We start from the raw sequence: 26399 nt of genomic DNA, 5'->3' as shown, positions 1-26399 counted from the left end.
GTTGATTAACAATATTGTATTAGTTTCAGGTGTACAGCAGAGTGCTTCAGTTATATATTTTTTCAGATTATTTTCCGTTACAGGTTATTAACAAGATATTGAATAGTCAGTATTTTAATGGAAGTTGATTTAGAGTAGTTTCTTTTTCTGTTTCTAGACATCTTCCTAATAGAGAATAAATTGGCTTGTCTAGAAATACTAAACAGAAGTTTAATTACATTTTCTTGGGGCTTCCCTGGTGGCGCAGTGGTTAAGAATCTGCCTGCCAGTTCAGGAGACACGGGTTCAAGCCCTGGTCTGGGAAGATCCCACATACTGCAGAGCAGCTAAGCCCGTGAGCCATAACTACTGAGCCTGTGCTCTAGACCCCACGAGCCACGACTACTGAACCCGCGTGCCACAACTACTGAAACCTACACGCCTAGAGCCTATGGTCCGCAACAAGCCACCGCAACGAAGAGTAGCCCCCGCTCACCACAACTAGAGGGAGCCTGCGTGCAGCAATGAAGACCCAACGCAGCCAAAAATAAAAATAAATAAATAAATAAGTTTAATTACATTTTCTAGTTTGATGAAAGTCAGTTGCTCCCTGCGTTCACTTCGGCTATACTTGTTTAGCATATTTTCTTCAACTTTGAGAAGAGAGAAATTTATAAATTACAAATAAAGAACCTATAAGCTACCAAGATGATACATATGCCTAATGTTATAGTTGAAGTTTTTTCCATCTTTAAATAGCCTTGGTATATATGTTGGTTTCAGAGTTATACTTTACATTTTAGTCATCCGAAGAAAAGGAACCATGTGTTTTCTTTTTTAATTTGCTCTGTACCAAACCATTACGAACTTAACTGGTTTAGATAATATCTATTCTATCTTTGTTTTTTCTGGTTGAACATTGTAGCGTTCACCTGACCTAAGGGCTAGACCCTAATCAGTTACAGAAGGAAAATAAGACAGTAAACGTAAACGTTTACTTGGTCTCTTTTTTTTTTTCATCCACGTTGATCGGTTGAAATTTATAACACTACCATTTAGTTCTGTCTTTACTATCAAGTTGAATGTATAGATAATATTTCACTCTGAAAAACCTGAATTGTATTCTCTTGTATTCAAAGAAATGGAAACTTTTCTCAACTTTTCATCTGGTGAAAATTAGTCTAGAACTGTTTATTTCAGCATATTTCGGACCTTATATATTGCTTAATGGAAAATTTTTCACAGTTTTTTTTTCTTTTTGTGAATAGTTTTCCTTGGATCTTTTCCTTATGATGACATGAGGGAGTAGAAGTATGCCCCCTAAGTGTTTTTGAGATATGGTCAAGATTTATCATAATTGAAATGAACAAGTATTTTTAACTTTTTGGAGTTTTCTACATTACTACACTTTTTTCTCAGGAAAATTCAATAGCCCAATGTAGTATTTATTAGCTTATCCAGCTCATTAGGTTGTTCAAGGTTTTTTTTTATTATTACATGAAAAGTATGCAGAAAGGTCATTCAGCTTTATGAATGATGAAGTGCCATTACACAAAAGTCCAGTAAAACCTAGCACGTGGCAGTTAAGATTCATGGAATCTACAAATTGCCTTAACAGATCAGACCTGTAATCAGAATAGTCCAGTACTCTCTTGCCAGTTAGAGACCAATGGTCATTTAGTGTAATAGTCATCTAGTGTCTCCCCTCATTTGCTTCTCCTACCCCTAAATATATATTTAATAATTCTTAATGGAATGGAAGCTTTTCAGAATATCTGTAAAAGGGTTCTTAACCTGGGGTCCTCTGGGTAGCCATGGATGAGCCTTTAGGGGGACGAGGAACCTTATAAAATGACATGAAAATTTTGTGTTCACCTTTGTATTACATGTATGTACTTGAGGAGTGGATCCATAGCTTTCATCAGATTCTTAGGGATCCAGGACCTAGCAAAATCCTAACTGATTAGAGACTTGGCCAAGAACTGAGGAGCCACATATACTTCGTTTCATCTCCTTTAAATTTAATATCAAATTTATTGTGACCCTTGAACAGTCTTCTCATATGCTTTTAAATAATATTCAGTCTACCTATCTTCATTACATTAAGTGTTCTAAGCTGTCATCACTAGTTATTAAATAATGGGGCTTGAATGTTTCGTTTTAAATTCAGAGGAGGAGTTTGGGACTCAGATTATTTTTTGTTGGGTTTTTATCATTTTAACTTAGTAAGGCCTTGGCATAATCGCCCTCACATTTATACAATGTAAAAATTACTTAACCGTGAAAATATGCAGTGGGATTGAGTTCCCCAGCACATGTGCATACTTTGAAATTTAAACCAAAAGTACAGTTTTGATAATTTGCCTACTGCAGTTACATGTTGTAACTCTTTGAGGTTGTATGGTTTATTTCAGGTTGGCATGATTTTGCAACATTCTGCAAATTATGTTTGGCTTATAACAGTGTCCAAACACTTAAAAGAAAATTAGTGTAAATGTTTTGCCATTTTTGCTCAGTTAATTTGAATCTGGTAGGAAATATTGTGATAATTTAATATTGTCCCAGTTTTCAGTCAGGATCTGAAGTAAAATATTTAACTCGTAACTGGAGAATTAAGATGTTTGTTTTAAAACTAAGAATATTTTTTAATTAAATGAAGTACACAGTTCAGATTATTAAATATAAGATAGAAGTATTTTCTTCTAATTCTTTTTTTGTGCAATAAGATTGTACTGAAGAAACCCATTTTAAAATTTTATCTTGGGATCTAAAATTTATATAGTTACTATAGAATGTTTAAGAATTTGGAAAGGAATGTAGTAGGATACTTAAATTAATTTAGCAGTATTCGTTTTGTTAGTGCGTTTTATTTTTTTAATTTTTTTTTAAGTTTAAGTTTTTATTTTTTCTTTCCTTTTTTTTTGGCTGCGTTGGGTCTTTCTTGCGTGTGGGCTTTCTCTAGTTGCGGCGAGCAGGGGCTACTCTTCGTTGCCGTGTGCGGGATTCTCATTGTGGTGGCTTCTCTTGTTGAGCAGCACGGGCTCTAGGTGTGTGGGCTTCAGTAGTTGTGGCGCACGGGCTTAGTTGCTCCGCGCCATGTGGGATCTTCCCGTACCAGGGCTCGAACCCATGTCCCCTGCATTAGCGGGTGGATTCTTAACCACTGTGCCACCAGGGAAGCCCTGTTAGTGAATTTTAAAACTTAATAAATTGCTGTTAATGTTGCTTAGTAAACAGTAAAAGGATGGGAGCGGGTTTTGTTGGTTTGTTTTTGTTTCGGGGTGTTTTTTTTGGTGGTGGTGGTTGTTTTTAATTTCCTGAAGACCTGCATGATTTCAAACAGGACAGGAGGGTACTTTGTTTCATTTTAATGTATTTCTCCCTAATATTTTCTCTGCAGGATAACTTCAAACTAATGTGTACTAATGCTATGATTTACAACAAACCAGAGACCATTTATTATAAAGCTGCAAAGAAGCTATTACACTCAGGGATGAAAATTCTTAGCCAGGTAAAGGAAATCCTTTGTCATAAATAATAATTGTTATAAAAATCTATATCCGTTTGTTTTTTGGTTATAGTGATACAGGTCTAATACAGTACTGCTTTTATTTTATAGGCAGATGATATTAAAAGTAGGAAATATTAAATGAAAAAAAATTTTTAACATAGAAACGAAAATTAAAGCAGGAAGATTCTCATTTGGAATTGATAGAAATAAATATTGGCAGTCACTTGTAATTATTTACCTAAAAGGCTCTTGAGTTGGTATTCACCAGATAGACTTATATTGGCTGTGAAACAAACATCAACATGAATTCCAGGACAGGATAGATTACATGAATTATGAGACCTTTTAGAAGGAAAGCTTTCTATTTCCCTTTGTAGGGATGGAATCTAATGTTCTGGTGAAGCACAGGAACTCCTTTGAGTAGAAAGAAACAAAATACACAAATGAACGATAATTTGGAATTGTCTCAAAGCCACCTCCCCACAGGAGCAGACTTTCCTTTGAAGGATAAGAACTGTTGCACATAGTAAGGCATTTGACATGGGAGAAACGTGTGCAGAGACGCAGACACATCATCATCATCATCATCAAGCTTCATGAGGGAGCTTAAACTTATTCAAAACAGAGATACTGTAGATAGTGGCAGAAAGTGACGGGAGTCTCGTCTCAGAGCGATGGCTGATGAATGACCTTGAAGGGCAAATTGAGGTGAACATGTGCATCTGCTGGGAGAAGAGGAGAGCTCACAAGATAAATCACGTCTTTCGAGGTTTTACTCACAACGCTGCATAGGATGGAAAATTAACTGAGGCAAACCTGGCACCTTATCACAGCGGGAAGTCAGAAGACTGAGTTCTAGTTTTAGCTCTTTTCCACTAACTTTTGGACCTTGGCCCACCCTGGGCCCTTTAACCACCCTGGGCCTCAGTGTTCTTATCTGTAGAGAAGAAGGTTTAATCTGAGATCTCAAAGATAATTGCTAGCATTAATGTGCTGATTTTAGAAAGAACTAGAGTAAGGAGGAGATCAAGAAGAACAAGATGTGAGAGGGATTTTGCAAAGAGAAATGAGTGGGTATGAGGAGAAAGAAATCAGAATCAAGGGCTCGGGTTCAAATTCAAGGGAGTTAGAGAATAGTAGAAATGAGTCATGTGTAGATGCACATGGTTTTCCAATTTTTATGGTGATCATTTGTATCACAGTTTTACATTTAAAGAATTGCCTTGGTGCGCAGACGTCTTAGTGTCTGTGTGCTTGGCTCTGAAAGATTCTTGTATCCACTTAACGGAGGAAAGAAAAACATTTGGATTGATGTTCATTCTTGCACTCCTAAAATTTAGACAACATCAATTCCCACCCTTTCCTAGAGACTTGGGAAACTGTAATGTAAGCCAGTTACCCATCTTTGGCAAAATATGCAGAGGAAAGGGGAATATAAAATGTTTATCCCATTCTTTGCAGAAAAACTCAGAATCCAGAACCATATTCCAGTTTTAAAAACCTGCAAAATACTTGCTATTTTTGTATTTGAAGTAAAAGTGCACCCAACAAATGCAGTATTTAGTCACTCCAAAATATGTACATTGAATTTTTAGGATAAAGTTTAATTCGCAAACATAACATATCCAAGTAAAATTTTCAACTTTGATCTACCACTGTTTTCTCATCTTTAAATAATGTAGTTAATATAACATGTAAACGACTCCAGTATCTCTTGTATTTTATTGGGGATGGGATGGCTGGAAGCACAGGAAAGAAAACCTTTCTCTTCCACTTTCCCTTTTCTCTCTCTGTTGTCTTCCCTTTTTTCAGATCTCTTCCTGTTGAGGAGCCCTACGCATCCTGTGTTATAGCTTCCTGTTGACTGTTCTCTCCACCCTAGATGGGAGAGACCCTTACAGTAGTGATTTTTAAATGTTTAAATTTAGACCTTCTGAATTACTCTTTTAATAGCACATCTCCCAAGAGAGCCCAGTACACCCTTCCGTGAATGGTGTCTTTTCAAAGATAACTGTTTTTGAATTCAGTGTAAAGATTGTAGAGCAGTCATTCATCATTTTTTCAGTTACACACAAGTAGTGACTATTAGGTGACTATTAGTAGATGTGTTATTTTTATAAAAAGTGGACATATGCAGAATAATTCTTTTGATTTCCCAAATACTAAATGTTGCATTATAGTATAAACAGTACTATTCATAGCATAGTGGCTTTGGATCAGACTAATCAAGGTTCAGGTCCTGGCTGTGTTATTGAGACTGTGTGATCTTACGCGGGCCACGTAACCTTTCTCAGCCTTTTTCCCATCACGTAAAATGGCATAACAGTAGTACTTACCTTATAAAATTATACCTGCTACGTGAGTGAGCACTCAGTAGGTGTTAGCTGTTACTAATGGCAAAGAATCAAACCCTTTGGACATTTGTAAAATTGAGAATTAATAAACAGTATGCTGATTTGGAGACATTTTAGTTACCAAAAAAGAAAGACATTGCTTTCAAATTAAAATTAATTAAACTCAGTTTTTTTCCATGACTTGTGTTGAAATTTAGAAAATTTCTCTAATTGAATTATTTTAATTTTATGCATATTATATTTTTCTAAAAATCTGAAAACATTATTAAATGTAGGTTCTGCTTTATAAAACTCTAGAATGGAAATTAAAAGGTTACTGAGAACTTTGTGATCTAAGCCCATTCATTTAACCAGCATTTATTGAGTGCCTACTATGTGCCAACCTCCGTTTCAGGTGCTAGAAATAGATGAGTTAAGAAATGGCTTAAGTGACATGCACAAGGGGAAACACAAATGGCCAGTAAATGCACACAGAAAGAATCACACACTAGTATTTTTTAAGTGTGTATTAAAATAAAACCTGTTTTTAAAAATCAAATTAGTAATTTTTTTTTAATGGTACTAATCAGTTTGCCAGGGATTCAGAGAAAATTTCAAACACTGGTGAAACTTTCAAATACTATTAATTGTTACAGTTTTTCTAGAAAGCAGTTTGGTAGTACACATCAGAAGCCTTAAAAATACTCATTCCCTTTGACCTAGTATTTTTACTCCTAGTATTTATTCTAAAGAGATAGAGATTCCTGGAGACTTTTATTTATAATAGGAGAAACTTGGAAATAAGCTAAATGTCCAGTAAGGGTCGTTAATTAAACCATGAGACGCACATGGGATGAAATATTATACAGTTGTTAAGAATACTTTATGATACAGAAGGGAGATACTTGCAGCTTATTAACTGAAAAAAAAAAAACTTTGCTTGTTACAAAATGTTCATTATAATTCCAATTTGCTAATATGTGTAATGCTTAGAAAAAACTAGAATGTTAAACCTGTTAACACTTTTCCTCTCTGGATAATAAATTAACAAGGTATTTATTTTCTCCTCTACCCATGTCTTTGTCTACCATAAAATATATTGCTTAAATAGTTTTAAGATTATTTTAAAATTATAGTCCAGTAAAAATAGGGTTCACTTCTTGAGGCTCTCAGTCTGTACTGCTAATACAGCAGAGTATGATGAGGAAAGTCCCCATCGTGAGAGACAAGAGGCCTGGTCTGTGGTCACTGGTTCTGTGACTTTAGGTGAGTCATTTAGCATTTCTGGGCTACACTGTTCTTATTTGAATGATCTCTGGTCCCTTCCAGTTCTAGTTTCTATTATTCCACAGAAGTCTTCCCTGCTGTTGCTGTGCAGCCCTGAGGAGACTGCAGTCCATATTTTATCCAGTGACAACACTCAGAAATAAAACGCAGAATAGTCACTGGGAACAAATCTGCCTCTTTAACATTTGTCCAGAAACCTCAAGTCCTTAACCACCATGAAAATTTCACAGCGTATCAACGCAGTGGAAAATTCAGCATGTTTCACAAAACAGAAACAATACTTCTTTGGTTAGAACATTATGCACTCTAAAAAAGAAACTAGGCTAGCAGCCTTGTTATTCTCCTTGAGGCATGTTTTCACACAGAGAAAAATGCCAGAATCATCATTGATTATCCCAGGATACTAGAATGTAAGGGATCTTCAGATGTTCACATGCTCTAGGTTTTAAATACCTGATAATTCTTAAATTTCAGAAGATAAAACCATTCTGTTAAACATAAAACTTTAACATCCTATTAAACTAAATTTTACTTTTTAAATTTAGTACTGCAAAGAATACTTAGTATTTATTCACACTTTCTCTTCTGTGAACTTTTTGATGATGCAGCAAAGTTATAGAGCATTCTCTTACGTTGGAAATTATCTGCATTGAAGGAATAGACTTTATTGTCCTGGTTCCTAAATATTCTACTCTGTTGGTATGATTACATTTAATTGTTTTTCTTCCCTAGTTAATAACAGGATAAGTGCAAACTCTTGTGGAGGAAAAATGCATTACTTTCAAAATGAATGACAAACATTCAATAAGAATATTCTTGAATATTTTTAGGAGAGAATTCAGAGCCTGAAGCAGAGCATAGACTTCATGGCAGACTTGCAAAAAAGTCGAAAGCAGAAAGATAGAACAGACACCTCGCAGAGTGGGGAGGACGGCGGCTGCTGGCCAAGAGAGAGGGAAGACTCTGGAGACACTGAGGCACAAGGCTTCAAGAGTCCCAAGAAGGAAAATAAAAAGTAAAGAATCTTTGGAATATTAAGGTTAAGCTGTCTTTTTCACACCAGTATCGGGAGAAAATACTGATTGGGGGCCTGCCTTGGGTCCATGGTTGGTTGGGTTTTGTCCTGAAAGTCCATTTTGATGATTTGATACCCTTCTTCTCATGCAAAGCATTATATGGAATTGTCCAAACACAGTTCAGAAAATAGTTCTGAATGTCTATTCTGTATGAAAGTAGTTTTAAAACCAGTAAATTACCTTTAGGGACTCATAATTGTCTGTGAATTTATTTTAGTAGAACTCTTTGTTTAAGAAAAAAGTGTATTCATTATTTCATTCCACAAAGGAGTTGAGACCGTACTTAAGGCTAAGCACAGTTAAAGCTACCTTCTAAACAGATGGGCTATCACTGAGATGTGTGCATGTTTTCCACTCAGTGCCAGCTGGTAGGAGCAGTAATGAGCCACTGGTCCTACTGGGCAGCAGCTGGCATGGCCGGACGCAGTCGTGTATATCCTGCTCACACCACTGCCTACTCTGATGCCCAGCACCTCGCTGTCAACTCCAGAAGGGTTTAGTTAGCAGTGTGCGATTTCTGCTGTCATAATGCAAAGAAAGTAAACTTGTGACAAGTTTTTGTTATATTTCTAAGATTTATACATTTTAAATGTACATTTATTTTAATTTTAAATATTGAACTTAATAAATACAAATTGTGTGCCCCTCCCCCTTTAAAACATATTTGAGGTGGAGTTTCATTTTTGTGAATCTTCTAAGAAAAACGTTTAGAGCAAGTAACACTGGACACAAAAAGGGAGGGAACTAGCCAACTACTTGGTTTGCCTTACTGTTGGTGTGTTATTAGGGCCCCTTACCAGGTCATTAAGGAACAAAGTTTTAATTGGTGTCAGTAGTGCAAATTTCTCCACTTTAGTTGTATTCATATTTGGAATTACATTTTAATGTTTTCATCTTATCTTTTACTTAGTACTAATGTGTGTTTTCAGGAAAGACAAAGATGTACTTGAAGATAAATTTAAAAGCAATAATGTAGAAAGAGAGCAGGAGCAGATTGACCGCATTGTTAAGGAATCTGGAGGAAAGCTGACCAGGCGGCTTGTTAATAGTCAGGTGATCAAGCTTTTCCTTTCGTTTCATTACCTACTGATTCGGGTTGTCTGAAACTTACAGTTTTTAAGTTGCTTGTGTCCTTTTAATCCATATCTGCCATAGAGTTCTTAAGGAGAACACTCACAAAAAGAAAAAGTAATAATATACTTGGTTTGTAAAGTATATAGTATTATCCTGTTACTGGATAAAGGGATTTGGGTTTGTTCGTTTTTTTAAGTGATGTTAATGTGTTCTAAAGTTGGAAAATGAACCACAGACTTAAAGCTTACAAAGAAAACATTTATGTACTGGTCTTTTCAAGTCATATTGTATAGCACGTTGGTTCTAAAACCAAATGAATTAATACATGACTTTGGGCAAGTCACTCCCCTTCCCTGGCCTTCAGTATCCTTTTTTAATAGAGTGAACAGAACTCGGTGACCTTAAGGACCCACCCACACAGCTCTTCAAAATTCTGAGATTTCTCTAACCTTCATTTCTTTAACCCATCAACACCTGTGTGCATGGAGACAGGTGTGAAAGTTGATATCTGAGTATAGTGATGATCGCTACCTGTAATATTAGCTTGACTAAACTAAGGTAAGGTTTTCTGATGAGCAGCATATGTACATATGGTATATAAAACTGTTCATGCCATTTGAATACTTTGGGTCATTGCAGTGTGAATTTGAAAGGAGGAAACCAGATGGAACAACAACATTGGGACTTCTCCATCCTGTGGATCCTGTTGTAGGAGGTAAGTTCACAGAATTAGACTATGCATGAACTTTGAACTTGATGCTAATTTGGAAAAGAGCAGTAACCCGGGTTAACATTTTAAAGCAACAAGTCTGAATATTGATAAACCTAACTGTATCATCATCCATAAAGAACTTGGCTAGGCATCGTGTACTTCATACTAACAGCTAGCCTAACTTTATTTCATCCCAAATAAGTACTACAGTTCAAGTTTTCTTTAAAATATAAAGTGCCTGGAATATCATACCCACCATTAACAAAGCCAAAATATTAGGCAGTCATTTCTAGCCCTGGTTTTGAGAGACTCTGGTATAAAGGCTCAGTTATTTCTTGAAGTATCTCAAAACCCTCAGACTATGGCATAATAAATTTAACTTGACTTTTTAATTTCAGGGAATAAAATGAATATATATGCCATGTAGTACCTTAATGGGAATGGAATAATATATAGTTAATGACATATCTTTCACTGTGGTTGATAGAAAGTTTACAAAGGTTGGGGATCACTATTTTAGAAACTCAAGTCATACTTACATTTTCTCAAATGATATTTTAATGGAAGTAGTATAGGGAATATTTTAAACCTTGATGTAAGAATGGGAAATTTATGTCATTCATCTGAGGGGGGAGAATCATGTGATAAGCATGAGAATATTTTATAAATACCTGTTCTCGTACTACCATTAGGAGAGAGTTAATTGGAGATAACAAAAATGAACAATGACAAAATTCCTGCGCTTCAGGAAATAGTCTCCATTATTTATTGTTCGCCATGAGCAAGACACTGTCTTAGGAGCTTGAGGTGGAGCTAGGTGTAAAAAGGGAGCAAAACAGGAAGAGACAAGTCCCCCTTACGTTCTGTGGAGTGGGGAAAGGAGGACACAAAAAGAATCATGTAAAGAGATGGCAACTTGTCCACCATGAATCAGTACATCAGAGGAACAGAGCGGCAGAGTAGTAACAGGATATATCTATCTCGTGTCTGGGGGTCAGAGAGGGCTTCCTTAAGAGATGTTTAGGTTGATCCCAAAATGGTGGGTAAGGGATTGGGGAATAACAGGTAAAAAAAACACCTTGAAGCAGAGAAGAGCTTGGTGCATTTGACGCAAGCCTGTCAGTGTTCTCTTTGAGCATTGCATTCCACTCTTGAAATGCTGAAGGAGAACATTAATAGCCTCCTTACTTAGAAGAAAAGGAACTGGTGCTACGTTTTCAAAACAAAACTCATTTTTTACTTTTATATGAACTTTCCGTACGAACTTTTTAGGGTCTTGTGTCAAAGAAGATGCCACAGGGGAGAAAAAGAAAAAAGAAAATGCCACAGGATTGAGAGCATAGCTCTCTGTAGTATAGCCGTGATGAAAATTTGGTGATGCAGCTAAGTTGATTTAGGTCACACCTTAAGATCTGCCCCTTTCTTTGTACTTGGGGTCTGGTCTCTGCTCTTGGTCTGGTTTTCTGGATTTCCCGCTTCTGTAGTCATTATCAAATGTGGCCAACGCTGACCTGACTCCTCACACACACACACAGCAGCTCCCCCAGGAGGCCAGTTTACTGGTTTAAGGCAGAAGATGTCCCTGGCTCAGCTCCATCCTCCTGGTTGGAGGCACTAGTACCAATTAGGACATCAAATTCCGGAAGATCTGATTTAGGTGTTTGAAGTTTCTCACAAGTGCGTTTATTTTATCACACTGATCACATGTGGCAGTAGACTCTATTCCAGGGTGGTCGTGCTACAAAAATCATCTTGTCTCTTTTTCAAGAGAAAGTGTCCTTTCTGTTGGAATTTGTTAGAGACCACGTTTTCTCCTGATACCATCCTTCTCAGTTCTTATGCTTGTATCACAGACTTCTAGCATCATTACAGGGGTTCGTTCCTGGTTTACAGACCTCACATCTTTAAAGACTATTCTTCCCTGCAGTGCAAGTCTGCCTCAGATTAATTCAGATTCACTTATCCTGAATATATTATGAGTTCTTGTCTTTAATCATGTATTTTCCCTTAGTCTTTTACTTGACCTTTTCTACTGGTTTACTTGCATCATCTTAACATTAAAAGATCCGACCTTCAGGACTTCCCTGGCGGTCCAGTGCTTAAGACTCCACACTCCCAATGCAGGGGGCACAGGTTTGATCCCTGGTGGGGGAACTAAGATCCCACATGCTGCGGGGTGCGGCCAAAAGAAAAATTTTTCAAAAGTCCATGTTTAGAAAACTTTAAACATGTTTTTTAAAGTGAAGTGCAACATGATTATAAAGAATTCCAGGATGCAGTAGAGTATAATGAAAAGGACCAGATTTTGGTCCACGTACGTTCCTGCCTTTCTAAGCTCAGATTTTCTTATGTTAAAAATGGGTAGAGCAAGGGCTGCCCAGAGTCACGTGGATGGCATGAAGCAGTGTGCGCACAGACGCTGAGTGAGAGCACCATCTGGATCACTGCCACATGAGCTGCCTCCACCGTGCTCACTCTTATGTTTTAGAACCAGGCTACTGCCCTGTGAGACTGGGAATGACGACTGGAAGACTTCAGTCTGGAGTGAATACTTTGCAGGGGTTCAAAGAAGATAAAAGGAACAAGGTAACTCCAGGTAAGGCTCCCACATGGTAGTCAAGTTTTTTCTCTTCTTTCTCAAGGAGCTGAGGAAAAGAAGCACTCTCTTTATGGTATTTTTGCAACATTAATTAGCTATTTTATTAAGAAACTGAAAAATCAGTATTTTTTTTTCTAAATTTATTTATTTTTGGCTGCGTTGGGTCTTTGTTGCTGTGCGTGGGCTTTCTCTAGTTGTAGCGAGCGGGGGCTACTCTTCGTTGTGGTGCGCGGGCTTCTCATTGCGGTGGCTTCTCTTGTTGCGGAGCACGGGCTCTAGGCGTGCGGGCTTCAGTAGTTGTGGCATGTGGGCTCAGTAGTTGTGGCTTGCGGGCTCTAGAGCACAGGCTCAGTAATTCTGGCGCACGGGCTTAGTTGCTCCGCAGCATGTGAGATCTTCCCGGACCAGGGCTCAAACCCGTGTCCCCTGCGTTGGTAGGTGGATTCTTAACCACTGTGCCACCAGGGAAGCCCCTGAAAAAATCAGTATTAGTATTCAAAATGAGTTTTGTTATTTCTTTTTTTTCCTCTCTGCTTTGTGGGCAAAGATTCACCTGAGTTGTGACTTCACAAATACATGTTTGGAGAAAACGTTTACCCTAAATTTGTATGCCAGTCAATGAAGTAGCAAAGTTAGAAGGGAATGATCTTTAATAAACAAAAATATAGATTGACATACAAGTTAAAGAATGGTATTGTGGTTTGTGTGTGTGTGTGTGTGTGTGTGTGTGTGTGTGTGTGTGTTTTTATCAACAGTGTTATACTTGAATTATGGACCCTACAGTTCTTATGCACCACATTATGACTCCACATTTGCAAACATCAGCAAGGACGATTCTGATTTAATCTATTCAACCTATGGGGAAGACTCTGACCTCCCGAGTGATTTCAGGTGAGTCACCAGTTCGTCAGTATTCTGAGTGCTATGTTGTCCTAAAATACTGATATATATAAGTGATCTATTGATAGACTTACAGAGTTATTCAAATGGTAGAAAATGTGTTCAGTAATTTTTTTAATTGACAGTAATTAAATAGACCCCTAGTTATCATCGTTCTTTAATAGAGACCATATATTTTAAAGAAAGAATGTATCTCCCTAATATTTTCTGATGTTGGCATCTGTAGTATTTTAATTCTTACAAAAATATCTTTTTAAAGATGCTTACTAAAATTCAGGAGCTTGTTGCTTCAAAATGTTGACGTGCCACCTGCTTTACTGTAACAGTTTTGTGTGTCAGTGAGTTGTTCCAAATTTGATCAGTTTGGGAAGCCACAACCCATTTTCCCCAAGATCAGAGGTAGGACATGATTCGATTCCTAATGCAACCCACATCCAAGCCTGTTTGACCCGTCACGTACCAGTAGACCATTGCAGTTACACTCAACTATCCTTTATTGCTTCTGTGGGAAGATAACTTTGTGTTCTTATTTAGGATGTTGGGTACTTTGCATCCCATCAACATAATGAAATGTCCTGATTTACTGGGATTCTGGCTTGGGGTGAGACACTGAACTTGGGTTATTCCTCCTTGGCCCTGGCACTTTGTTAACTTCGTCATATGTAAGAATTTAACCCAATAGATTAACCAGTCTCCTGGTGTTCTGACAAAGGGGGGATTGTTCACTTTTATATATGTATGGTGGTAGTGGCGGCAGTGTTTTTATAAGGCAGGGGTCCTTAGTCAGTGACTGTGGTTTAAGATCAAGCCATTTGTATATCCTTTAGACCTCTTCTCACCAGCTTGAATAAATTCTTTCTGGGTTATTCATCCATGCATTCCACATACAGGCATTGCAGGTGCCTTATTTTCCAGGCATTCGTCTAGATACTGGGGATTCCCCTGGGAAACAATGCTGACAAAGACCCATGCCCTCCTGTCAGGTGGTAACAGGTGTTTTGAAGAAAAGTAAAGACGTAAAGGAAGATAGTGCTAGGATTGGGAGAGGGGTGCTGTTTTAAATAGGGTAGTCAAGGAAGGCTTTGCTAAGTGAACATTGAGCAAAACTGAAGGAAGTAAAGAAGCAAGCGTTGCTGCCATCTGAAAGAAGAACATTCCAGCCAGTGGAATAGCTGTGCCAAAGGCCTGAGGTGGGAACCTGCCTGACACATTTAGAGACCAAGAAGAGCAGTAAGGGACAGGAAGAGTCGGGGAAATAACTGGTGGGAGTAGATCTTTGTAAGGACTTGGCATTTTATTCTAAGTGAGGTGAGAAAATATTGGTGGCTTTTGAGCAGAGTAGTGACCAAGTCTGGCTTATAATTTTAAAAGGAGCACTATGGCTGCTCTGTGGAAAACAGATTGCAGGGGGGCAAGGGAAGAAACAGAGGAACAGCTGTCATAATCCAGATGAGAACTGGACCGTGGGAGTGGTGGCTGAGGTGCTGAGAAGGGATCAGTAGTCAGCCAGTAGGATTTCTTGACTCACTGAAGTGAGGTGTGAGAGAGCAAAGTCAAGGAGGACTCCAGGGTTTTAGACCAAGCCTAAAAGGATGACATTGCTCTTTACTGAGAAGGGGAAGATTTTAGAAGGACTACTTCGGGAGGAAGATCCAGCAACTCAATTTTGGACATTTTGAGCCTATTAGACCTCCAAATGGAGCTGTCCAAAGAGTGTGGTCCAAACTGGAGGTGTGACTTTTAGAGTCTTTTAGTATATGTGAGAGTCCTGAGGTGAATACGATCACCTTAGGGAAGAAGTGAAGGGGAGAAGCAAAGAATTCCACAGGCTGAGCCCTGATCCCCTCCACCACTGAGGTCTTGTTTTTCTTTGAAGTTTTCCCCAGGAGCATTTCCTTTTCATGGTGTTCTTGGTATTGTTTAATTCTCTTGTGATGATAACTTGATCACTGGTAAATATGTAAATACAGTGTTGTGTCCAGATGGAAAGTTTCACATCATGGGGTATAAATTTAAGGGCATCTAATGAAACAGTTGGCTATGATAGGAAGGTTACGCCAGTGGAGATGATTTGTATGAAAGTGACTTTCCCAACACACTCTCTTTCAGCATCCATGAGTTTTTGGCCACATGCCAAGATTATCCATATGTTATGGCAGATAGTTTACTGGATGTTTTAACAAAAGGAGGACATTCTAGAACCCTGCAGGAGTTGGAGATGGTAAGAATGCTGCTAAAGAAACAATGAGTTATCATTGGCCCTCGGGTGTTAGTCATCAGTGTTATGAAACCATGGGATTTACCAGTGTGACAGCTGAACTCCATTCCGCTGAAAAGACAGCCCAGCCCGGGTGGAGACCATGGGTGGAGGACAATGAACGGAAACGCGTAACTCGGCTACCAGGGTCTGTGAGGGCCAGAGGGTTGTCTTTATCTCCTCATCTTGGAAACGTAGGAATCAAAAACGGGGTTATAACTCAGAAGTCAGCTCATGTTCTGTGCCCCAACAAAAAAGGAAGTCTTGCTCGCTGGCTTGACATTAAGTTGACTAAAATGATAGGGAATGTCCTTTTCCTTATTACATAGTAATAATACAGTGGTGGAGCCTCAAGTAAAAAAGTAACAAGCTTCCTCATTGCTGTATTGTATTAACACTTGTAAACTAGCTCCAGTTCAGTTGGACATAGTTCATAATCTGGGATAATTCAGAGACTTGGCTCAAAGATTAAAACCAGAAAGTGTTCCTTCAGTGTAGAGGAGAGTTGGTCTCCAGAATGTCCTTGTCACCATAGTTAGAGGAACCCTGTATCTCCTGGGGGTCATAACTCTTTCTGGTGGCTGTGACTGTAGTTGCCTTGTCCTCTGCCCTCGCTGTACCTGTGGCTGCTGGTCCTTGGGTGACCTGTCAGCAAAGCTGAGTCAGCGCCTGAAGTTCAGTGAGAACTGCTGTACAGTCTTATATCTTAGCACATAAACTGCATTCTTCACATGACCTAAAAAACATTCAGCTTTACATCAATTCAAAAATATTTTTACTATACCCTTCCCAGCAATTAACCTGAACTAATTAAAAGTCTTGAATTAAAATTGCATGTCTTTCATTTTGTTGATATGGCGATATATTTCAAATTTAAAGTTCCTCTGCCCTTTGATCCAGCAGTTCCTCTTAGAATTTATACTAGCAAATTAAGATAGAAGTTATATATAAGCAATACAGTGTTTATAATTTTTTAAAACTGGGAATCAGTTAAATCACAGTATAACCTTTCAAGAAAAGATAAGAGATCATGACTGATTCTTTTGCATGATCCATGTATTGTTCATATATGCAGTATCTCTGAAGACTAGGATTATGGGAAGTTTTCATGTTCTCTATAGCATTTGAATACTTTACATTCTCTGCTGTCTGCAAGTGTTGCCTCTTTTTATGCAGAATACACCCTGGAGTACTCCTATCTTCTCTTTGTCAGAGATTTCAGCCACCTATTGCTGAAAATAAGGCTCCATTTATTTAGGTCCTTGTATGCTATTTACCAAGTATCTTCTTAAACATGTACGTTGCTTCTTGATTGGTCATAGAACTGTCAGTCTTAAAGTCACCAGTAATATGTACTCTGGACTCACAAAATACTCTCAAAATGCTAGTAATTATATCTAATTCATTTTTGGTTTAAAAAATTGTATTTTGATAATTCTTATTCCTTTTATCTTGCCGTGAAACTCTTGATGTTTTTCTATTTTCCTTGATATTTGCCTTTTTATATGTCTTTTAATAAAGTGTTTTTCTTTATCCTTATAGTCATCTCCTGAAGATGAAGGCCAAACTAGGATGCTTGACACAGCAAAAGAAATGGAGGTGATTATATTTTTTACTCTTCATAAGAAATATTTAAATGGCGAATAAGCTAGAAAGCCTAAATGATAAAGCTTTTATTTTAAAAGAAAAATATTTATCGAGTGTCTCCTGAGATCGAAGAACTTTTTTTGCCTGTGGGGAATGTAGTAGCAGCGAGTGCAGTAGATAAGCACGCATGTAAACAAGGGAGCCAAAGCCAATTACTGTACAGAGTAAATGTACATGTTGTGGGAACGCAGGTTGGGGAAACCAGCTGCTTTGGACAGCTGAGGAGATCCTCACAGAGGGACTTCCGGATGAACTGGGTCTAGAAGGATGAACAGGGTTCCTGCAGCACAGGGCCAGGTGTGTGAAGTGGGTAGAACTTCATGTGTAATGACCTGAATAGATCTGAGCAGGCAAGGCACATGTGCAGAGCACCCAGAAAGTGAGTGACCACAGGGTACCTGGAGAGAGGAGGAAAGGTATTGAGGACCAAATGATGACGAGTCATATATGCAGTGCTTAAGAAGTTGAGATTTTAGAAGTTAGACTGCTGTGATCAAATGTGGAGGCGAGAGAGGGGCTGGAGGGAGGGGACCAGTGAAAAGCTATGGGACTTTACACTAGTTAACTTTTTGCTTAGATAACAATACAATGGAAGAGAATGAAGGTGTACAATAAAGAGAAATACAGTAGAACTAAAATTGACAGGACCTGCACGAGGTAGATACTAGTATTGTTAGCTCATATTCGACATACAGGAAAAGGAGCACACCTTTGCCAGGGGAAGAAATTTCACTTGGTTTCAGGGCTGGTGAGTGTGATTTGAGACATCAGTGGAGGTGTGGACCTGGAAGTCATTGGTGTCAAGGTAGAATTATTGTAGGTATTAGGTGACTGAGATTGTCCAGGCAGAACACGTAGGCTGGGAAAAGGCCAAAGAACAGAACCTTGGAGAGACCAGTAGTTAAGGTGGGAAAACCACGGAAGACTAATGCAGGAAAGAGTCCAGCAGTGTCAGATGCTGCACAGAAGCCCAGTAAGAGGAGACCAGCAGGTGTCATTTGTAACCTTAATCAGAGTAATTTCAGTAAAATGGTGGGGACAAGATAAAGGTACCGTGAGTTAAATGACTGGAGGAAAACTGGGACATTGAAGATCAGAGAGATGTAAGCTCTTTGAAGGGAAAGAAAACTTGAAGATGTGAGATCAAGTAAAGACAGATGCAAATGTAGATGGTACTGACAAAATCCTGTCATTTTCCAAGAAAGGTCATGTACTTGGTGAGCAGGCAAGAATGAAAGAAAGCTTCAGAATGGGAAAGAAAGCTGGGTAAGAAGTTTATTGATGAGAGAAGTAAGGGCCCAGCCGAAATGGCAAACCATAAGTATCAATATGTACCGATACGGTTTTCTCCGCCACGCACTTTTAGCCCGTATGTCGGTAGAGAAATAGATGTTCAGACTGTCCGAGCTGAGAGTGCAATACCAAAGTATAAAAGGAACCATTAACTTTTGTTTACTCATTGTCAGGATTGATCTGTTCCTAAAAAGCAGTGTTGGGGTTATGGAAAACTCTGAGTCTTGTGATTCCAAAAATAAAACTCCACCCTTTTTAGGATTTTGTTTCTCCCGTGCAATACTACAGCCTGGCTTTGGGGCCTGGAGGAGACCCGGGAAGTATCTTACTATGATCAAGATCTACCACAGGGGAGTGCAAGTGTATAGACTGAAACACTGCCTGTGAGCCTCAGAAACTGCAGCCGTGTCACAGTCACCAAAAGCGCTTCACAGTGTCGGCAGTAACGAGGCTTATCTTTAGAGTGGTGATGAAACAAGTGATGCAGATTGTGTAAGACACACCATTCCATTACCAAGAAGTGTGATTTATGGACACTTCTGCCAGGATTTGGGAATGGCATTTTAAAGGTTTTTATAGGCATCAGAATTATAACTCTACAGCTTGGCTTACAAACACAAGCCATCTTCTTAATTTCTCATTCTAGCACTGTCAGGGCTTAGCAAGCTCAATTAATCTTTTTTTTTTTAAAGCAGATTACAGAAATCGAACCAACAGGGCATTTAGACTCCAATAATCAAGACAGGCTTACAGCACTGAAAGCAGTAGCAAACTTTGGAGCTCCAGTTGAAGTTTTTGACTCGGAAGGTAAGTGTCTCCAGAGGGTTTGAAGGAAATACTTCATGACACAGGCAGTCAAGATTTAATGTCACAGTAGCACAGACTAGCATAGCCATTCACTACAGGAACATCTTGGCTGGCCATGCTTCAGTGGAATCGTAAGCATGTGTGTGGTGGTGCTTTCATTTGAGGGGGTCACTCCTTTGAGGAGAGAAGACTAACCAATAAACAGCAAAGCCCCAGAGCGCAGAACTCGTTTACTGCACAAGGCCAGACGCAAGTATGTCCGTGTTGTCCTTAGTAAGTCATTCTTCTTACCACACAGAAGCTGAAGTGTTCCAGAGGAAACTTGACGAGACCACCAAACTGCTCAGAGAGCTCCAGGAAGCCCAGAATGAGCGTTTGAGCACCAGACCCCCTCCCAACGTGATCTGCCTCTTGGGTCCCTCATACAGAGAAATGCATCTTGGTATGTTGTACCTCTGGTAGGAGAATAAGGGTGCTTAAAGGGAAAATTTCTGAGTAGTGATACCACAGTAAAGTAACACTGAAGTGAGTACCATGGACAGTTTATTTTTTGCCACTTATATATTTATTGGGCTTTTGTTTTTTTTCTTTTTTAAGTTATCTAAAGGAACCACATTTCAGTACCCTGAACTGTCTTTATGTTGATTTTTCTTTCCAGCTGAACAAGTGACCAATAACCTTAAAGAACTTGCACAGCAAGTAACTCCGGGTGATATTGTAAGCATGTACGGAGTCCGAAAAGCAATGGGGATTTCCATCCCCTCCCCGGTGGTTGAAAACACCTTTGTAGATTTAACAGAAGGTACGTGCCCTGTGTCCCCGGGAGAGTGGAGGGCTAGTAAGTGTGAGTAAAAGTAAACATTGGTCTTCCCCCTCCAAGTAACATCTGAAAGGTTTTGTCTCTGCTGTTAACATATGAACTATTTAGTTTTCTTTCCATCTTGTCTAAGGAATAAAGATTTCACACATTTGCCAAAAAAAAAAAAAAAAAAGCCACAGTGATGCACCTAGTCTTTAACCTTGAACATAGTAAAGAAGGGCTATCAACAGTTACCCTTTTTTTACCGTCACATACCTTTTCTAATTAAAAGGAAAAAAGTACTGAATGAAGGGGGTTTTTTCTTCCAGATTTTGAAGAACCGAAAAAGACTGATGTTACCGAGTGTGGACCTGATGGGATTTGAAGCTAACTGGTATTTGATTATATATTATGTATATATTTTTTTCATTCTTAACTTGGAAATGCTTTTTCAGAAGATATTAAATATTTGTAAATTGTGTTTTTAATTAAACTTTGGAGCAATTAATTTTAATGTTCCAGAGATTGGACTTCTATTAGGTAATAAAGCTGAACCTGGGACTGTGAGCTGTATTGTGCATATCAGCTAAGTTACCCCGTCACCTTTCCCTGGGGCCAAATCTGAGGATGAAATGATAGAGAAAAGCTCAAAAAATAGAACAGCCTTTTTATGACCATCCATTAAAAGAAGTTCCCCAAATAACTGAAATCCCTCATTTTGCCACATTTGCCGTACTTCTCATTAAGGAAATCATAACCAAATGGTTCCTGACTTACCAGATTTCACCTTGATGATTTATTCAAAAAGTGGCCTTGTGAGGAATGAATGATTTTGACCTGTTGCCATACTGAGCAGAGAGTGGGTGGGAGTGGACCTGGGCAAAGTTCTTGCAGAGCAGTGATAGTGCTGCTTCCTTATGTTTCACAGGCAGGACCATGACTGAGAAACTCTTCTTTAAAATCCCCATCCAATGAGATTTTCCATTGTTATGCCATAAAAACAAATACACTTAAAATAACTTTAGAATTTACTAGTGTGTCCCCTGTATACCTGTTGGGAATGATGTCCTTATGTAGAAGGATTAGGGGCTTCCCACCACCACAGAAACAAAACAAACAGAACATATCAGGAGTTTCATAGCACTGACTTGTCTAGTGTTCCTTTTTGGTTTGTTTTTGCCATTTGTCAGAGGGTTATTTGGAACTACAGTAAAAGGATAAGCCAAGTAAGATAACCAACTAAATCATCCATGAATACATAAGGAAATCACCAAGCTTAAAGGAAAGTTTACGTTTCTATTTACTGTTTCTCACAGGTTACCTATGCTTCTGCCATACACCCTAAACTAATACTCATCTACTTTTACCTGAAATGCAAAGGTCAAGTGCCCGAGCAGTCTGATTACTTAAGTAGGAGACGACGATGTGGTCCTCTTCTATAACCAGGCACTAGACTGTAGCCTAGTTCAGTGAACAAATTAAGCTTAAGACCCTACTCAGACTGCATGGAGCCCTTCTATAAAACATCCGGGCAGGAAGCTATTTTATTATTTTCTTGACTTTGAAAACTAACAAACACTTAACAAGTAGGGTGAAGGAAAATTGAATCTCTCAAGAGAGTTAAGATGACCTAATCTTTCAAAAACATACTTGAAATCATATGCCAAGAGAATTAAAGAATCAGTCCAAATATGTATTTATCAAGTCTTTTTAGAGTTTGTCTCTCAAACATAATTCAGGCAGTAACCGACTCAAACTTTAGATCTACTTAGCTAATAAGGTAAGTTCCCGAAGACCAAGAAAACATTTAAATTCAGAACACCGTAGGAATCAGGCTCCCTGACTTCAGACTATACTACGAAGCTACAGTAATCAAGACAGTATGGTACTGCCACAAAAACAGAAATATAGATCAGTGGAACAGCTTAGAAAGCCCAGAGATAAACCCACGCACATATGGTCACCTTACCTTTGATAAAGGAGGGAAGAACATACAGTGGAGAAAAGAGCCTCTTTAGTAAGTGGTGCTGGGAAAACTGGACCGGTACATGTAAAAGTATGAAATTAGAACACTCCCTAACACCATACACAAAAATAAGCTCAAAATGGATTAAAGACCTAAATGTAAGGCCAGAAACTATCAAACTTAGAGGAAAACATAGGCAGAACACTCTATGACATAAACCACAGTAAGATCCTTTTTGACCCACCTCCTAGAGAAAGGGAAATAAAAACAAAAATAAACAAATGGGACCTAATGAAACTTCAAAGCTTTTGCACAGCAAAGGAAACCATAAACAAGACCAAAAGACAGCCCTCACAATGGGGGAAAATATTTGCAAACGAAGCAACTGACAGACAAAGGATTCATCTCCAAAATTTACAAGCAGCTCATGCAGCTCAATAACAAAAAAAAAACCAACCCAATCCAAAAATGGGCAGAAGACCTAAATAGACATTTCTCCAAAGAAGATGATATACAGATGATTGCCAACAAACACATGAAAGAATGCTCAACATCGTTCATCATTAGAGAAATGCAAATCAAAATTACAGTGAGATATCATCACACTGGTCAGAATGGCCATCAAAAAATCTAGAAACAGTAAATGCTGGAGAGGGTATGGAGAAAAGGCAACACTCTGGCACTGCTGGTGGGAATGTAAATTGATACAGCCACTACGGAGAACAGTATGGAGGGTTCTTAAAAAACTAAGAATTACCATACGACACAGCAATCTCACTACTGGGCATATACCCTGAGAAAACCATAATTCAAAAAGAGTCATGTACCACAATGTTCATTGCAGCTCTATTTACAATAGCCAGGACATGGAAGCAACCTAAGTGTCCATCATCAGATGAATGGATAAAGAAGATGTGGCACATATATACAATGGAATATTACTCAGCCATAAAAAGAAACGAAATTGAGTGATTTGTAGTGAGGTGGATGGACCTAGAGTCTCATACAGAGTGAAGTAAGTCAGAAAGAGAAAAACAAATACCATATGCTAACACATATATATGGAATCGAAGAAAAAAAGGTCATGAAGACCCTAGGGGTAAGACGGGAATAAAGACACAGACCTACTAGAGAATGGACTTGAGGATATGGGGAGGGGGAAGGGTAAACTGGGACAAAGTGAGAGAGTGGCATGGACATAAATACACCACCAAACGTAAGGTAGGTAGCTAGTGGGAAGCAGCCGCATAGCACAGGGAGATCAGCTCGGTGCTTTGTGACCACCTGGAGGGGTGGGATAGGGAGGGTGGGAGGGAGGGAGACCCAAGAGGGAAGAGAGATGGGAACGTATGTATAACTGATTCACTTTTTGTTATAAAGCAGAAACTAACACCCCATTGTAAAGCAATTATACTCCAATAAAGATGTTAAAAAAAAAAAACTGACAAAAAAAAAACCTTAGGACATCAGGTTTTCCAAATTGCTAATTTAATCTCTGAAAAGCTAAACAAAGGAGAAACACTGGTGCTTTATAAAAATGAAATTATAACATTTTGAAACAAATGTTACAGGTCTATAAATATTCAGTATATAGAATAACCCCTAGTCATTTGCATGTACTTTCTCAAAGCATATTTCTGTACATATACACAATGTATACAGTGGTTAATGATCTTGTCTTTTAGGAAATGTTCTTAATAAGTAAACCAGAAAACTTCAGGTGTGATTTTCACTAGCATCAGTGAGGCCACCTCAGTAGAAATCTGAAGCAGGTCCCTGACCCATAGAGAACGTCAGTGTTAGGAAAGATACTTGTCATAAAGCAAAATGACACCTGTGAAGAAATGACTTGGTAATTGGAAAACAAATTTTTGAAAAATAACTAAGTGATTTTTTATGGTCAGTTACACACTATGATCTGATCATCAAAAACTCAAAACTTAGGGACTTCTCTGGTGGCGCAGTGGTTTAGAGTCCGCCTGCCGATGCAGGGGACGCGGGTTCGTGCCCCAGTCTGGGAGGATCCCACATGCCGCAGAGCGGCTGGGCCCGTGAGCCATGGCTGCTGAGCCTGCGCGTCCGGAGCCTGTGCTCCGCAACGGGAGAGGCCACAACAGTGAGAGGCCCGCGTACCGCAAAAACAAAACAAAACAAAACCTCAAAACAATATTCTTATCTGAGCACAGTGAAAGAAAAATACATACATGGTAACCAATTATTTTTTAAAACTCCCAACTGGGATTTCTTTGCCAGAGGAAGAAAGTAATTTGCATATTGCAAGAGCAGACGTATGCCCACCTCAGAGAGGCCCAGCACACTGATGTGTGTCTACACCATTTCCGTGACAGAACCTTCCTGACTTCCCAGGAGAGCCCTATTGAGCAGCCCTGGTCACTCCTGATTTTAAGGGTATAGATTTCAGCATAGTACTTAGATGAAGAATTGGTGTGTAAAAAAGGCAATTTAAGTACGGCTTATTTCCCTTACCAGCGTTTTCACAATGAAATTCCTTTAGGCCAGCAAGTTCTTGTGATTTATTCCTACCTATTCCAGTTTCATGCGGAGCATCAGAGCTGCCACTAGCCCACCCAGCTCCCAACAAGACACGGCACCAGCAGGCAACAGCTTGGGCTTCAGTCCCCTCCCTGCCCGTGGCTGGGGTGCCAGCTCACCCCACAGCCCTCCGTCCCAGGCAGACCTGGCTGCTCAGTCACCTGTCTGCAACGTTGTGTAATCTTCTGAAGCCTCGCGTATGCAAGGTTTTCTGTATAATTTCAGGGGAGTTCATGGATGACTTCTGGCTAAGAATTCCTGCTAGATAGTGAAATTCAGCTGTATTTATCAGAAACCCCAGGGATACCGTGGTTATGAGGCAATGACGTCAGTTCAGAAAACGGAAAGGGCAGTCTGGTTATTATTATTCCTCACCTTGAAACAACATAGGTAGACTTCTTTCCATTCTTTAGAGCTAAAGTGCCGTAAGACACCACCTCACAGACCTGGCGTTTTCCCTTGCCTTGATTCATTCAGTTGAGAACAAGGACATCTGAGCGCCTGTGAGAGGGCTGGCCTCCCAGATACAGGAACCTCTACACGTGCTGATGCTGAGTAGATGCTCTTAGTTTTGAAGCTCTTCAGAGCTAGCTATGAGGACTGAAGGAAAGGAAGAACTGCAGGCTGTCCAGCTTCTCTCCACACAGACTCCATTCCTGTCCAGTACAAAGCTAAGACAGAGTGGAAGGTTGCAGCGGGTGCTCGAAAATGCATGAGTCGTCAAGGAAGGGCTAAGAGCTTACACCTTATTTTCTAGGCTTTTCTCATACTAAACCTAATCTCAGAGTTCTGGCTTCAAAGTTGTTTGATTCAAAGCCAAGGCTGTGACACTCCTTGCCTTCCTGCTATGAGCCGCATTCCTCTGAGCTCCATCCCACAGCTGAGCTGATCTCATACGCTCACACTGGACAGTGGTCCCACTTACGTGTCAGTGGTTACAAAGGCAGAGACTACGCTGCAGAGAAGATAATTTGTCTAGCATCTCAGAAGTCATTTAAAGGATAAGAAATACCTCCATTAACAATGTATCCATTTAAAACAGACACATACCAAAGATGACAAGAAGTAAGAAGTGACCACTGGGGGGGTTTTCTCCCAATTGCTTGAAACCATTTATAGATTTAAAACGAGCACCCTTTCAACTCTCTACCAGAATGCCTGTATGAGAAACGTGGACTCTTCTAGCTGTTCTGCTGGGGAGAAAGGAGTCTCCACCCATCCTGGACAAGAAAAGAAAGACGGGTCTCGCCTGTGTAGCTCACAGGCCAAGGGGGAGTAGGGGTGGGCAGGGGCCTCCAGGTCATGCTCTGAGGTCTCATCCACAGCACCTGGGGGGATGAGCTGTTCCCTGCTGTGCGGGAGGCCGAGTTGCAGACTCCCGGCAGCACAGAGGTTCTGGCTGCCTGTGTGTAAGGCTTGGTGGTCGCCTCAAGCTGAGAAATCCTCTAGTGCCAGTTCAAGGAAGCCATGCACAACCACCTGCTAGGGGTGGTAATGGCCAAACCCTTGGACTGCCTTTGTGACCGATGTGGGGCTGAGCCTTCCCCCTGGCTTGCTTCAGGGAAGGAAATCGGCTCCCAGCACGTTCTGCACCTACCTGAAGCCC

At 39.4% G+C, this 26399-nt stretch overlaps 1 protein-coding gene across 1 annotated transcript in view; it reads left to right on the top strand.

The window, feature by feature from the left end:
* The window catches only part of BRD7 (bromodomain containing 7), a 38121-nt gene extending 17289 nt beyond the window's left edge, over window positions 1-20832 (top strand). The window contains exons 6-17 of the mRNA XM_065898713.1: window positions 3380-3490; window positions 7941-8125; window positions 9116-9239; window positions 9900-9975; window positions 12461-12568; window positions 13327-13462; window positions 15581-15692; window positions 17271-17327; window positions 19364-19475; window positions 19774-19917; window positions 20134-20277; window positions 20604-20832. Coding sequence (XP_065754785.1) covers window positions 3380-3490; window positions 7941-8125; window positions 9116-9239; window positions 9900-9975; window positions 12461-12568; window positions 13327-13462; window positions 15581-15692; window positions 17271-17327; window positions 19364-19475; window positions 19774-19917; window positions 20134-20277; window positions 20604-20659 — 1365 coding nt within the window. The 3' untranslated portion in view covers window positions 20660-20832. The remainder of the gene's footprint in view (window positions 1-3379; window positions 3491-7940; window positions 8126-9115; window positions 9240-9899; window positions 9976-12460; window positions 12569-13326; window positions 13463-15580; window positions 15693-17270; window positions 17328-19363; window positions 19476-19773; window positions 19918-20133; window positions 20278-20603) is intronic.
* Window positions 20833-26399: the final 5567 nt, after the last annotated feature.

The sequence above is a fragment of the Phocoena phocoena genome, chromosome 20, assembly GCF_963924675.1.
Source record: "Phocoena phocoena chromosome 20, mPhoPho1.1, whole genome shotgun sequence".
NCBI lineage: Eukaryota > Metazoa > Chordata > Mammalia > Artiodactyla > Phocoenidae > Phocoena > Phocoena phocoena.
Note: the sequence above shows the minus strand (reverse complement) of the source record. Positions and strands in the feature narration are given on the sequence as shown.